Genomic DNA, 14740 nt, shown 5'->3' with positions numbered 1-14740 from the left:
GCTTATTAGTCACAGTGAATAAAATGCCATCAACAGAAGAACTGAGATCTCCAAATTCTATCATTGAGCTTATAACACTAGTTAGAAGCTAAATAACATTAAGAACATCCTAAGGGGAATCTTAGCAAAATCCCAATCTTACTTTGACCAGGATATCCACAAACAGAAATGATTCCCATATTCTCCCCAGACTGCTTAACCTTAGGAAAAACATCTTCACCCCAAGCTCTTAAGCATCACCAGGATATTCTTGCTCTTTGAGCTCTAACCAGGGGACACTTTTGCACGACAGAGCCAAGCTGGATAACGTGACAAGAATACTGAATGACAGGGAGAATAAGCAAGCAGGGACAAGAATTTCAAGTTGGAGACCCTCCTGATGGCTAATACAAACACAAGGCTGAGGAGGTTTCACAAAAATTTACCGCAGCCCAGGAATAGTTTCCATTTTTTAAAAACAAGTCACATAAAAATCCTGCCACAAAGCAACAAGACACTTGGGATCCCACGGCCACACTGACTGGGAAAGACAGGCATTACTCATGACTGCCAGCTGCTGACCAGCCAAGACCTAATTTTGGCAGTGCCTGAGAGAACCACGATCGTCCTCCCGCAGCCACACCACCCTTCCCGGAGGTGTGGACTCTTCAGTAGGCCTGGCTTCTGCAGCAAGGCCTCAAAGACAAAGCAGGACAGAGGCCGTGGCAGCCGTCGCTCTCTGGAGCCCCGCTTCTTTGTTCTTCCCAACAGGCTGTCATACATCTTCACTGACAGAGCCCCTCGGTGGGAGCTTTGGTCAGTCCTTAAGAAATGAAGTGTGTTTGTGGGGTCACCTGATGGACTTTGTGGTCTGCTGGGTTAGCTGATGCTTCATAATTGCAGATGGTCACCTCATGTCGGCGAAGCTGCAAGAAAATTGAAAGGCTGGGACATGCTGGCCATTTCCCAGACCATGCACACTGAAATAGTCCATACTCAAGCTGACATCTAGAAATCATCTAAACCTTCCTTCCTTCTGATTTTTTTTACAAAAGTTTTTATTGAAAAAAATATATACTTAGAGAAGTATGAGGGGAGAGATATGTCTGAAGAAGTTTCTTCTGATACTTTTTATTCATTCCCTCACTATGATGGAAATGCCATGAGAACAGAACACCACCTACCTTGCTTGTAACAACTCCTTGTAACTCCTACTTCTGGTGCCCAGAATAAGCCAGGTTCTCAAAAATGATGAATGCAAAAAAGTTTCTGGGATTTTCTTGGTTTGTTTTGAAGCCACATCTGGTGATGCTCAGCGGCTACTCCTGGCACAATGTTTGGAGGTTGTTTTTGATATTCAGTGGACCGTACAGTGTGAAAGATTGAACCTAAGCCTCCTACATGCAAAATGTGAACCAGCCCTTTGAACTATCTCCCCAACCCCAGCAAGGAGGTTTGGTTTAAAGTGGAAAATATTAGAGTGCACAGCACAGGGTAAGACACTTGCCTTGAATGTGGCTAACCCTAGTTACATCCCTAGCACTGCATACAGTTCTTTGGGCACTGCTAGTAATGATCCCTAAGCACCAAATTAAAAAAATAATAATAAAATGAAAAAAGCTAGTATCAATTATAGTTTCAACTACCTTTAGAATACCATAGGTCAAATGAAATCACTTAGGAGTGATGAAATCAAGAAAAATAATACATAAACCAGAAGAAATCAATGCCTCACTTGCTCCTTTCCTTAATCTTGTACCACTGCAGTATGCAAAGATATACACACATATATTGGGGAGGCAATTTCCGACCTTATCTTACCTCAGTCCATTCTCCTCTCAGGCCAATATAAAAGACTTTTGTGGTATCTGCTCCAAAGTTTTTTGAAATATGAATTGAGAGATGATAGACATTTGAAAAACGAGAAATCCTAGAAGATGAAAAGTGTGGGGAGAGAATATGTTAGAATTTAATGAGTATCTCACCACCCTACTAAGAGATCATACAGTAGGTAGGGTGTTTGTCCTGCATGTGGCTGTCCCAGGTTCGATCCTGGGCATCCCATAGGGTCACCCAAGAACTGCCAGGAGTAATTCCTGTGCAGAGAGCCAGGATTAACCCTTGAGCATCACAGGGTGTGGTCCAAAAGTTTCGGCACAATTTGTAGAAATTCCAGGCAAACATTGACTAAGGACACCCGGGGTTCTTTTGGTCTTATTCTTGGACAAGCAATTAATTCATAAATATCAAGCATCTGCAAGATTCTGCACAAGGTGGGACAGAAAAATGAATCAAGAAAGCTTTCGCCCTGGGTCAGAAAAATAGTACAGTAGGTAGGACACTTGCCTAGCTCACACCCTTTATCTACAGCATCCCATGTAGTCCCCTGCACACTGCCAGGAGTGACTCCTGAGTGTAGAGTCAGGAGTAAGCCAGGTGTGGTCCAAAAACAAAACAAAACAAAACAAACCCAATAATACTTCTGCCCTTAAGAAACTGGAATAAGAAATGCTCTACGACCATGCTGGAATGCTAAAGTATGCCACTCTATCCATAGGAAAAAGAAATAGTGAAGAGAGAAGGTGGGAACATTAATTTGGCCTACTGCAAGATCACTATGACAAAAGTTATTATGAAAACCTCTTTCCAGAAACCACCACAGTCATTCATCCAGATCTGCCAAATTCCAAGTTAGCGTTTTTACGTTTGCCCCAAGCTCCGCCAAAAAATTGATCAAGCCAAGTATCAAGTCTCCTCCAATATTTTAACTTGTTTCTGATGCTAATAGAAATGGGCCAAAACTAAATTATGAGGCTGGTAAACACTAATGCAGATCTGTTGACTGCAAATGAAAAAGTGCCAGCTGTTCCTCAGGAGTGGAGGTCCAGTACTTACTTTGTAGCATACTCTAATTCTCCTGTAAGATCCCTGTTCAGACTGAAAGTCTGATCTGGCTCCCTGTCAGTATCATCAAAGGACATCTGTGGAATGTTCTTGTACCTTCAAAAGGAAAGAAATGTTCATTAGAGCTGGAGCAATAGTACAGTGGGTAGGGCATTTGTCTTGCATGCGGTCTACCTGGGTTCAATCCCCAGCATCCCATCTGGTCCCCCAAGCACCACCAGAGGTAATTCCTGAGTGCAGAGTCAGGAAAAACCCCTGAGCACCTCAGGTGTGACTCAAAAAGAAAAAAAAAAGTACATTATTACAGTTCCCAGTTTTTCTAAACTTCCTAGTAACTCATCTCCTTTAAATTCTATCAAGAAGTAGATCAAATTTTGGAAATGACCTTTTGCTGCCATGTATACACAAATATTTAGTCAAATCTGAGTGAGTTAAGATCACATGAAAAGCAACACACAAAGGGAAGGGTCAAACTAGGTCACATGCAGCACATAAGAAGGAAAGCAATTCAGCACATTTATACTAAGCTGAGGATGCTGAGTAAAACAGCTTACTCAAAGGGAAAAATTAATTTGGCAGAAATATAATAAACACAGCTAAAAGATAAGATCAGGTAACTATCACTCAAATATATTTTTTGCATTCAAAATTACCTTGTATATTGAATCATCTTACAATTCTTTTTTATTTTTCTGATTTGTTTTGGGACCAAACTCAGCAATGCTCAGAGGTATCAGGGCTCTGCACTCAGAAATCACTCCTGGTGCTTAGGTGCAGTGCTTAGGGGAACATATGGGATGGCAGGGATCAAATTCAGATCAGCCACGTGCAAGGCAAGCGCTCTACCCACTATACTATTTCTCTAGTCCCAATTTTTAAAATTGTTTTTCTTTTTTTACAGTAAAGGGAAGGAAGGAGAGAGCGGTAAAGATGTGTGCTCAAGGGAGGGCACAGCTTCCACGAAGTGGAAAAGGTGTTTAAAAAAGTTTTTTTACAATATATTTAAGATAAAAAATACATATATATACAAATTTTAGGTATTTCTTTTTTGGAAAAAGACATAAAAGGTTTAAGAGACTTGGAAAGTCAAATAAAACTACTAATGAGGAAAAAAATATTTCAAAGAAAAAAGTGAAACAACTGGGAACAGCTTAGCTGTCTTCTCTTTAATTCACGAATTCTTAAAGAACTGAGCCTGACACCACACCATCTCTGGGCTGTTTTATTAAGACACCCACACAGGAGGCACCAAGATACTAGCTGCAGCAAAATGCATATAATTTAAGAAGGCAAATGTTTGCTTCAAAGGGTTTCTACAAGTGATGCACAAAAGAATAATAATGGTGAACATTTATGAGAAGCATTACGAGAGGCAGTGTAGCACTCTAGTTAAAAAGTGTGTCTGAAGTCCAGACTTTCTAGGTTTAAAGCCTGACCCTGCCACTTATCAGCTGTGCCTCAATTTCCTTATCTGTAAAGCAAGCATAGTGATAGCACGTATCCAATACAGTTGATGTGGAGATTATTAATAATACCATTTTGCCAATTTTGTATATCTATCCTACTTCATGTGAATGGCTGCAATTTTAATTGCTTTCCCTTTTTAGATCACAGCAGACGGTGCTTGGAGAATCAGACTGTGCCAAGAGATCAAACCTGGTGTGCAGGGGCCAGAGCTATTTATTTGCCTTGCACACAGCTAACGCAACCCAGGTTCAATCCCAGCATCCCATATGGTCCCCCAAGCACTGCCAGGAGTAATTCCTGAGTGCAGAGCCAAGAGCAACACACCCACTTCACCAGACATGGCCCCAAACCAAACCCAAAACTTGGTATCTAAATCATCTGCTCCAGTCCTTTTGAGCCATGTCCCAGCATTGTTTTTTTTTTTTTTTCCTTCTTGGGTCACACCTAGCGATGCTCAGGCATTATTCCTGGTTCTGCACTCAGGAATCACTCCTGGCGGTGCTCAGGGCACCATATAGGATGCTGGGAATCAAACCCAGGTTGGCCTCGTGCAAGGCAAACGCCCTACCCGCTGTGCTATTGCTCCAGCCCCAGCACTGTGATTTTTATTTTTTGCATTTCTAGGGTTTGAACCCAGGGCCTCACACAGGCAAGGAAGGTTCCTGGAAATTCTGACTTTAAGAAAAATGACATGCGGAAGGTAGACTATAGACTAAACATGATTGTCACCCATTGCCTCTTTTGCAAACCACAACACCCAATAAGAGAGAGAGAACAAACGGGAATGCCCTGCCACAGAGGCAGGGTGGGATGGGGGTGGGTGGGTGGGAGGGATACTGGGATCCGTGGTGGTGGGAAATGGGCACTGGTGGAGGGATGGGTAATTGATCATTGTATAATTGAAACCCGAGCACAAAAATGTGGAAGTCTGCAACTGTACCTCATGATGTCTCACTATTAAAAAATTTTTCATTAAAAAAAAAAAGAAAAATGACATAAATCAAACCTGGTCTAAAAATCACATCAATGATATAACGTTTTGTTTTACACCAGCAAGGATATTTTTCCCCCTCATCAACTCAGTGATGTAAGTGGTATAACAACTTTGCTATCTAAAGGACAAGCAAATTCAGATGAAGGAGTTCATGTCAACAACACAACCACACACAAACACACTGATTTTGGCTGTACAAAACAGCAAGGGGAAAATTTGACGCTAATCTCAACAGTAGAATTTATAATAATCATTTGCGATCTATAGCTGGGTTCTCAAGAAAACTGCAGTCATCAAAGTGACATTTAGAGGATGCTTTCTGAATTAAGGTGCCTTAAGTACTTTGAAAAGAGAAATGCTATTAGGTTTAAAGGTACTTAATCTTAAAACTCAGGAGCAAGTGTCGAAGAAAGAACAGACCAATATGGGGGGGGGGGGATTTCAAGGGGCACATCTAAGAATGTTCAGGGCTTACTCCTGGCTCTGAGCTCGGGATCATTCCTGGAGGGTCTCAGGGGATCATACGGGGTGCCAGCAATTGAACCTGGGTTGGCTGTGGAGAAGGCAGTCCCTTACCCATTGTACTATAGTTCCTGCCCCAGACCAAGGTATTTTTTTTGGGGGGGGGGGGGGTCACACCCAGCGATGCACAGGAGTTACTCCTGGCTCTTTCACTCAGGAATTACTCCTGGCAGTGCTCGGGCGACCATATGGGATGCTGAGAATCGAACCTGGGCCGGATGCGTACAAGGCAAACACCCTACCTGCTATGCTATTGCTCCAGCCCTGGTATTTTTTTTTTAAAGGAAGTGAGAGTGGGGGATAATTTAACCCAAACAAAACTTGTCTTCTGTATAAAATGCTACCAGAGATAAGAAAGAGAACTAGAAGTTTCTTGAGGGCATAAGGCCTTGCCACTTACAGTCTCATCTCGGAGGGGTGTGAGTCATCATCCTCTCCCATGATAATGATGCCCTTGAGCTTGACATTGCCTGTAAATCTGCCAGAACGCAAAGAAGATTGTCAACCTGGGTTGAACATCTGTTTAGTTAGTAATGCTGGGCAAGACCCCTCTCCTTTCTGGACTTTATATTCATCTGTCAGACTTGTACTTGATAATTTTTTTCCCCTTTGTGTTTTGGGCCACAGAGGGTGGTGCTGAGAGGCTAATGGAGGAGCCGAGAATCCAACCTGTTGCTCCATCATGCTAAACATGTGCTCTAGTCGTTTGGGTCATCTAGATCATTTCTAAATGGAAATGGAAATAGACAACTGGAATTCTACATTTCCTTTTTTGCTGTTTTTTTTTGTTTGTTTGTTTGGTGGTGCTCCTGTGGTGTTCAGGGCTTCTTCCTGCCCCTTTCTAAGCCTGGGCTTACTCCTGGCTATGTGCTCTGGGATCAATCCTGGAGGAGCTGGGGAGGGGGGCATCTAAGCCAGGTTGACTCTATATTATCTCTCGACTCCTGGAACTCTACAGTACTATGACTTTGCAAGTTATCTTTCAACAACTAAAATTCAACAATTTCTTTCTTCTCAGTCTGCACCAAGAAAGCCAAGATACCTTCTTTAAACCCACCGCCCTTGATGTACCCCATTGCTGGAAACAACCAATGAATGAGGGGTTCCTCGTAAGTCAACTGAGTACAGCCTATTGAGCCGGAGGCAAGCACCAAGGAGATACTTACGGAATATTAAACAGAAGCTCTTCATCTGCATCACTTTCAACAAACTGGAGGGGGTGGGGAAGGGGGAGGAGAGAATAACAGATGTTTGCTAAGAGGCTACAATTTTCCCTGCATCTCCCATCCTGTCTGAGGACTCGAGTACAATGCAGTCCAACCTCCTTGGGCTTTCCAGGGCTGAGTCACTGGAGGTTATTAAATTAATGACCACACACCACCCAATCCGAGGGTTCTTAATAGGGTGCCCAAGAAGGCATTTCCAGGGCCGACCAGCCTTGTGAAACTGTGTGCAAAGATCAACCTCCGTTTGTTTGTTTGTTTGTTTTGGGAAGGCCACACCCAGCTGTGCTCAGGGATCAGTCCTGATGGGGCTCGGGGATCATTAAGGAGTGCGGGAGATCAAGCCTGGTCGCAAGCAAGCGTGCAAGGCCAGCGACCCGCCCTCTGCTTTCCAAATGACTCTGGAGCCACAGTGGTGAGTGCTCCGGACAGAATAACTAGCAGCTTCTCCCTGGCCTCTCTCCACCACCCGCGGTCTTCAACAGGTGAGACGATCAGGATACGGGGTCCGGCGGCCGGGAGAACGCCCCCCGGCCTCGCTCCTTCACCATGCTCCCGCCACTCCCCGCAGCCCCGGAGCCCAGCGTTGGCATAAGTGAATCGCCAAAGACCCCCGTTTCCCTGGCCGGGCCTCTCGGTTCCTCCATCTGCAAAACGGGGGACGCACGACCTCGTTCGCCTCCCAGAGAACCGGCCGGGGAAGGGCACGGGGGGCCGCGTGGCCCGTCGGACTGTGCCCCCTGAGCTCCGGGGAGGCGCCGAGAGCGCCGCCCGCCCCAGGCCCGCAGAGGCCCACCTTGGAGCGGTCGGTCCGCTCCTCCCACGGCTTGAAGACGCCGCGCCCGCTGCCCTCGAGGCTCTCGTTCAGGCACTGCAGCCGGTCCAGGTCGATGCGCAGGTACAGGCCGTAGGCCAGGCCGCGCTGCTCGGGCGGCTCCTCCCGCTCGGCGGCGCAGCGACAGCCGCCCCCGCCGTGACTGTGGCCGTGCGACATGGCGCCGCCGCCCGCCGGAGCCCTCGGCCCGCCGCCGCCGCCGCCGCCGCTGCCGCAGCCGCTGCCCGCGCCGCACTTCGCCCGCTCCGGCCGCCAAGCGCTCCCGGCCGCCGCGTCGTAAAAGGCGCCCTGACGCGGCGCGTGCGCCGGAAAGGCAGGGGGCGGGGCCCGGCGGGAGGCGTTTGACGGGCAGGTGCCAGGTTCCCCAGGCTGGCTCCGCGCCGGCGTCCGACGCTGTTGCACTCCCCGCTTCACGTAGAATCGAGCAAGCGAGCGAGAAAAGCTGCACATTCTAGTGTCTGGGGGTGGCGGGGGTGGCGTTGGGGATGGTGATAAGGTCCTGGGAGCGAGGAGGGCCGCGTTATCGCGGCTCACAGGTGCACGCTTCGGCGCTCCGCGCTCGCCCACCGGCTTTCACCACCACTTTCTTGACTTCGGATGAGAGGCCCAGAGCACCACCTTCTGGGAGACGAGTTCTGTGCCGGCCGTTGACGGTGTGGCACTCTGAAAAAGTCATTTTCCCCAATTCTGAGACTTTGCTTCCGGGTCTGAAAAGTGGGAATGATATGTTTCATAGGATCGCAGTAAATATTAAATGATGTAATGCACTTTAAGAACAACTCAACACAGGACTGGAGAAAAGTTCAAAGGACTGGAGTGCATGCAGGAGGCCCAGGTTCCACCTCCAGCACCTCCTGGGCCTCCTAGTACCACCAGGAGCCACCCCTGGGCACCACTGGGGGTTGCCCCGCCAAACAAAACAAAATATAAAACCAACAACAACCAAATACCAACGAAAAGAACTCAACACAGGTTGAGTTGTGGTAAGAATTCAATAGCTGAGTCAGTTTATGGCCCAAGTCCAAGCACTGTCTCTTACTAGCTGTGTGGCCTTAGACAAGTGATTAACCTCTCTCAAGTCCGATTACCTTCTGTAAAGAAATGGAGTAGAAGACCCCTAAGTCCCTGCTCTATGTGATAATCCAGAGTCACTGTCACTGTTCTCCCATTGTTCATCGATTTGCTCGAGTGGGCCCAGTAATGTCTCCACTGGAGACTTTGTTGTTAGTGTGTTTGGCATATCAAATACTTCAGGGTGGGCGAGATACTCTCAGTACTGGGCTCTACGAGGGGCGGAGGAATCGAACTCAGGTCGGCCAGGTTGACTGCGTGCAAGGCAAATGCCCTACCACTGTGCTATCGCTCCAGCCGGATAATCCAGAGTAATTTTTTCAAAGGGCATTGATTTGTTTTGTTTTGGGGACAAACCCAGAGATACTTAGGGGTTACTCCTGACTCTGCACTCAGGAATTACTCCTGGTAGACTTGAAGAAATCATATGGAATGCCAGGGGTTGAATTGGGTCAGCCACATGCAAGGCAAACCAGACATGTGCATGTGAGACATTCACTTTAGCCATATTAATTGGTTTTGGGGAGCCACCCCCTTAGTGTTCAGGGCTTACTCCTGGTTCTGTGCTCAGGTGTCACTACTGCTGGGATTCTGGGGACTATATAGAGTGCCAGAGATCAAACCCAGGTCAGCTACATGCAAGACAAGCACCTCACTCTTTGTACTATCTCTCTAGTCCCCATTAGTAGATTTTTTTTGTTTTGTTTTGGGGCTACACCTGGCAGTGATGAGGGATTACTCTTGACTCTGCACTCAGAAACTACTCCTGGTGGTGCTTGGGGGACCATGTGGGATACCGGGGATTGAACCCAGGTCAGCGTCCTACTTGGTTGTACTATTGCTCTGGATCCTCTATCAATAGATCTTTAAATCCAGTTATAGAATTTTCTCTGGCTCCAAAAATAGAAGAAAATATTTGGGGGGGGGGGCGGATCACACCTGGCGATGCACAGGGGTTATTCCTGGCTCTGCACTCAGGAATTACTCCTGGTGGTGCTCAGGGGACCATATGGGATACTGGAATCGAACACGGGTTGGCCAAGTGCAAGACAAAAGCCCTACCCGCTGTGCTATTGCTCTCGCCCCCAGAAAATAATTTTTAAAAGATCACACTTCTTTTCTAAATTGCTGTCAGCTTGGGCAGTTTTGAAAAAAAATGAGAATATCATGTTGTTTTCAAAGCAGAAAATGCTGTTTTTGAAATAAAATGTCTCAAACAAAAAAAATATAACACACTTAAGATTAAATTTATGGAACTTTTATTTCACATTTGGGTTGTGTACTCAGGTGTAATGTAAAATGATTTTCATATTGTAGGATGAGGTCAAAAGAACGGAAAGTTAAAGTTGATTTCATTTTCAGGGTAGAATGCATTCCTCTTGGTGGGGAGGAAGAAAGACAGTCTATATAGTTATGGTACCTAGACAAGAATGGGTAAAATACAAAAAATCCATTTGTTAGTATTTTAATATTATAACTCAATTATTATTATTTTTTTTAATATTTGGCCACACCTGGCAGTGCTCAGGGCTTACTCCTGGCTTTGTACTTGGAATTATTCTTGGCGGGTCTCAGAGGACCATATGTGGTGCACACAAGGCAAGCACCTTACCCGCTGTACTATCACTCTGGTCCCTTGTTTAAATCTTCTTGTTTTGGGGCAACAACCACAGTGGTCATTCCTGGCAATTTGGGAGTATATACAATGTGGGATTTAAACACAGATCTCCTGCATGCAAAGCGTGCACCCAGTTTGTTGAGCTATCTTACCAACCTGTTTGATTCTTATATTTTTGTTTTGGCGTCACACCTCAAGTGGTACTTGGGGGCTACTTCTGGTTTTGAGGGGAAACCAAGAGTGTCAGGGATGGAAGCAGGGGCTCGAGCATGCGTTCCAGTTCTTTGTATCATCTCCCTAGCCTCCTCATTTAATTCTTAGTGAATTACAGAAGTATACTATGGTGCTCATTCAAAATAACTCAATGTAATGCATTATTTCTACTTTTGATCTTAGCTTCAGACAAGGGCTTAGCAGGTGGTAAGTGCTTAGTGTTTGATTGAATGATATACACAGTAGTCTTACTTTGGGAAGACTGTGACCCACTATGGGACTAACATTGGTTTTTAAATTATTATTATTATTATTATTTTTGGTGTGTAGTGGGGTTGGGGGGACTGGAGGGGCATGCTGGAGCTATACCAGGAGTTGCTCAAGAGTCATTTCTTGTTCTATGTTCAGGAGTGATCCCTAGTGGTACCCAGAGGACCATATGCAGTACCAGGGATCAAACCAGGGATGGTCACACGCCAAGACAGATGCCTTAACTAACCTTTCTACTCTATCTCTGGTTACTAACATAAGACTTAGCCAGGAAACCCGCCGCATTTTTTGGCTTCTTTTCTGTAATTTTTATCAGGCATCTTTGTGTTACGTAGTTCATCTCCATTACTTCTTGTGTTTCCTCCAATTGAAGATGAGGAAAATGGAGACCAAAGGAAGTGAATGAAGTTGCCCAAGATCAGATGAAGCTTGGAAGTAAGCAACCAAGTTTTGAGCACATCCCAATTTTCTGAAATAAATGGTACGTATGAAGTTAATATGTTGTATCAACTAATCTATGCTGTATAATAAATCATCTCCAAACTGAAACTTCCTGGTGCTGAGTATATTGTTTAAATGGTAGCACACATGCCAAGCACTGCGTGCCCCCATCCCGCCAAGTGCTGTTGGGTGGCCCCCATAACAGTGGACCCTCTGCTCAGAGGTCAAAGCTCTAAACATCAGGCCTTTGTTATTCCCCACAATTCTATAGCATGCTGGCCACTCCTCTTCTTGACCAGTTTGGTGGGGGCTGATGTTTGTCATGGCCTCAGCGCTCATGTGTTTGGTTGAACGACTGAAATGACAGGAACACAGGTCTTCCACATTACCTGAACTTAGAGTGGTAGCTGCACAGCTACAGGAGCAAGAGGGGGAAGATCCAATTGCACAAGCACTTTTCTTTTTTGTTCTGGTTTGGTTTGGTTTTGGGTGGGGGGGGACCTTCCCAGAGGTGCTACACCTGGTGGTGCCCATGACCATGTGTGCTGGGTATTGAACCGGGGACCCGATGCAAGCCGGATATGCACTCCATCCCTTTGAGATATATATATATATATATATTATATATATATATATGGACTCATGCTTCATTTATTTTTTGCTGTGTCAGGGATTGAACACAGGTCTCATGCATGCAAAGCATGCACTTGACTATAGAGCCATGTCCTGGGCCAAACCCACAAGCACTCTTTTTTGTTTTTTTAAAATCTGGCTTGGGGCTACACATGGTGCTGCTCAGAGCTAACTGCTGTCTCTGCGCTCAGGGATCACTTCTTGTGGGGTTCAGGGAACCATATGGGATGCTGGGGATCAGATTCGGGTCAGCTGCATGCAAGGCAAATGCCCTACCCACAGTACTCTAACCCCTCCATAGGCACTTTGTTTTAGGTAATAAAATACCTATCTTTTTATTTAATTTTATTTTTATAAAGTTGTTCACAATAATTTATTACAAATAGTAATTCAAAATTCCAACATCAATCCCACCATTACACCTTTCCACCACCCTTAATTTGAATTTTCCCACCACCCAGGCCTGCCCCAAATGCAGACCCTAAATAACTTATTTTGTATTGTTATGAATAATCTGCTAAAAATGATCCCAAAAAGTTTTTTTAGAGGAAAGAGTGTGAAGATTGCTCTATCTTACCCTGGAGCCATTAAGCTGTTGTATATGTTGTATAAGACAATGTTAACATGTTGTTACAGGTTGAGCCTTGTGTGCTAATATATATATATATATATATATATATATATAATCAAAATCAGTTGCCTTCTGCTTTATAACCCATCAAATGTGGTGTGCTACTCTTGATACATCAGTTGTGTAAAATATGAGATGTTGCATGGCTGCAAATGCTCCAGGAATTCTAAAAGTTAAATAGGGTAATAAAGTTGAAGTCAAATTTATGACTGAATGGTGACTTTGGGGTCTGGAAGCATCTCTGCAACTTATTGCTCTTCTGAGATTTATTTCTGAGTTTCTGGATTATGGCTGTTAATGAGTTTATACGGCACCAGAGGCAGATAGTGGGTATGACTGCCAGCTCCCGGAAGAACATGGAGATGGGGGGAGGTTGCCCATCCCCAACTCTGTGAGAACCTGGAGATTTCAGTCACAAAATCCGCATTCCTGAGTTTTTCAGCAGATTCACTCTCATGCGTGAGGCTTGTCCTGAGCCTGTGGAAATGGCAGTGAGCATGGCAGCAATTGGGTTCTGGAGGTTTTTGGCTGCTGAGGCTCTGCTTTGGCTGGTGCTGGGCTCACCCACCCCCTTCTGGGGTGCCCCAACTGAGACTCAGTTCACAGGCACTTTTTAACCCTCATCTTCTATAAGTTTTGTCAGAGTCCCGTCAGCCAAAAATAATTTCATGGTCAAGTCCAAATGGAGAGATGAAAGTTAAGACTTTGCTTTTTGATTGAAAAAAATTACAAAATACTGTGACCCTTCCCACCCCCTCTGCCCAATATACCTTTATTAGCTACTTTCCATTGTGTAACAAATTGCTTCCAAACTTAAGATAATCCCTAACTTATACTCAGTTTTTGAGTCAGGAATCTGGGGTGCCTTAGCTAGTGATTCTGGCTCTCTTGTGGGCCTAGAATCTTTAGAAGGTTGGAATGGAGCTATAAGATTCTCCTCCAAGACGGCTTCCCCACCTCACTGGCAGGTTTATTCAGACTGTGGCAGAAGACGTTCAGTTCCTGCCACATGGATCTTTCCATAGTCTACTTGAATCTCTTTGCAATGTGGTAGCTAGGTAACTTACCAGAGCAAATGACTCAAGAGGAACAAGACAGGAATCACAATCTCAGGATTTGTCCAGAGAAGTTGAACAATGCCAATTATGTAGTGAATCTAGGTTTCACAAAATATGAGGGCACTATGTACAGGCGAGGGTAAAAGGAGATAGAATCTATATATACCAATATATCTGTATCTATATCTCTAAATCTGGAATGGGGAATGATAGCACCTGTGTGTGTTGGGGAAGGGGATTGCTAATGGGGTTGGAACTCAGCCTCACACATGCAAGGCTGGTACTCTCCCTAATCCAATACCATCCATTTTAGATTTTCATTATAAGGGTAATATTAGATAATCCGTAAAAATGTTTGAACTATTTTGAGAGGGGGAAAAAGCATGTTAAGTGTCTGTTTTGAGGAAAGAGTTTAACTAGATCCGGTGTCTTGCTGAGAGCAGGACTTCTGCTCTTCGCCCCCTTCTGGTAGGATGGGAAATTGCATTTGCTATGGGGTTGAACTTCAAGGACCAGCCCTCCGCGAAGGCTTAGGTCTGATTTGGGAAGAATGCCTCTTCCTTCTCTTGCACATCTTTACTGCTGGGATATAAATGGGATTTCTCAATGATTTCTTGAGCTACCCTGGATTTGGTAGGGAGAGTCTCCGCATTTTTTCCTTTCTCAACTTCCAGGCTCATCTGCAAATGTTTCTGTAGCTCAAGAATTATAAAATTTTTTTTCAGCCACACCCAGCAGTGCTCAGGACTTACTCCTGGCTTTTCACTCAGTGCCTGGTGGGCTCAGGGAACTATACAAGGTGCCTCAGAGGTTTGAACCCAGGTCAGCCATGGACAAGGCAAGCACCCTACCCATTGTACTATCTCCCTGGCCCCATTTCT

At 45.1% G+C, this 14740-nt stretch overlaps 1 protein-coding gene across 2 annotated transcripts; it reads right to left on the bottom strand.

The window, feature by feature from the left end:
• Positions 1 to 8154, bottom strand: PITHD1 (PITH domain containing 1). 2 transcript variants are annotated; one of them, XM_056123327.1, is made up of 6 exons: positions 7886 to 8151; positions 7033 to 7076; positions 6267 to 6344; positions 2875 to 2979; positions 1801 to 1909; positions 5 to 905 (listed from the first exon to the last, which is right to left on the bottom strand). In XM_056123327.1, exons 1-6 carry the CDS (start codon positions 8081 to 8083, stop codon positions 804 to 806), a joined length of 636 nt encoding a protein of 211 aa, XP_055979302.1. In that variant the 5' UTR covers positions 8084 to 8151; the 3' UTR covers positions 5 to 803. The 2 variants fall into 2 exon arrangements, with proteins under 2 accessions (XP_055979304.1, XP_055979302.1); XM_056123329.1 differs by lacking the exon at positions 6267 to 6344 and having other exon boundaries at positions 1 to 905; positions 7886 to 8154.
• Between the last annotated feature and the right edge of the window lie 6586 nt (positions 8155 to 14740).

Source organism: Sorex fumeus, unplaced genomic scaffold (assembly GCF_029834395.1).
Source record: "Sorex fumeus unplaced genomic scaffold, SorFum_2.1 ptg000047l, whole genome shotgun sequence".
In the NCBI taxonomy this organism is placed as follows: Eukaryota; Metazoa; Chordata; class Mammalia; order Eulipotyphla; family Soricidae; genus Sorex; species Sorex fumeus.
Note: the sequence above shows the minus strand (reverse complement) of the source record. Positions and strands in the feature narration are given on the sequence as shown.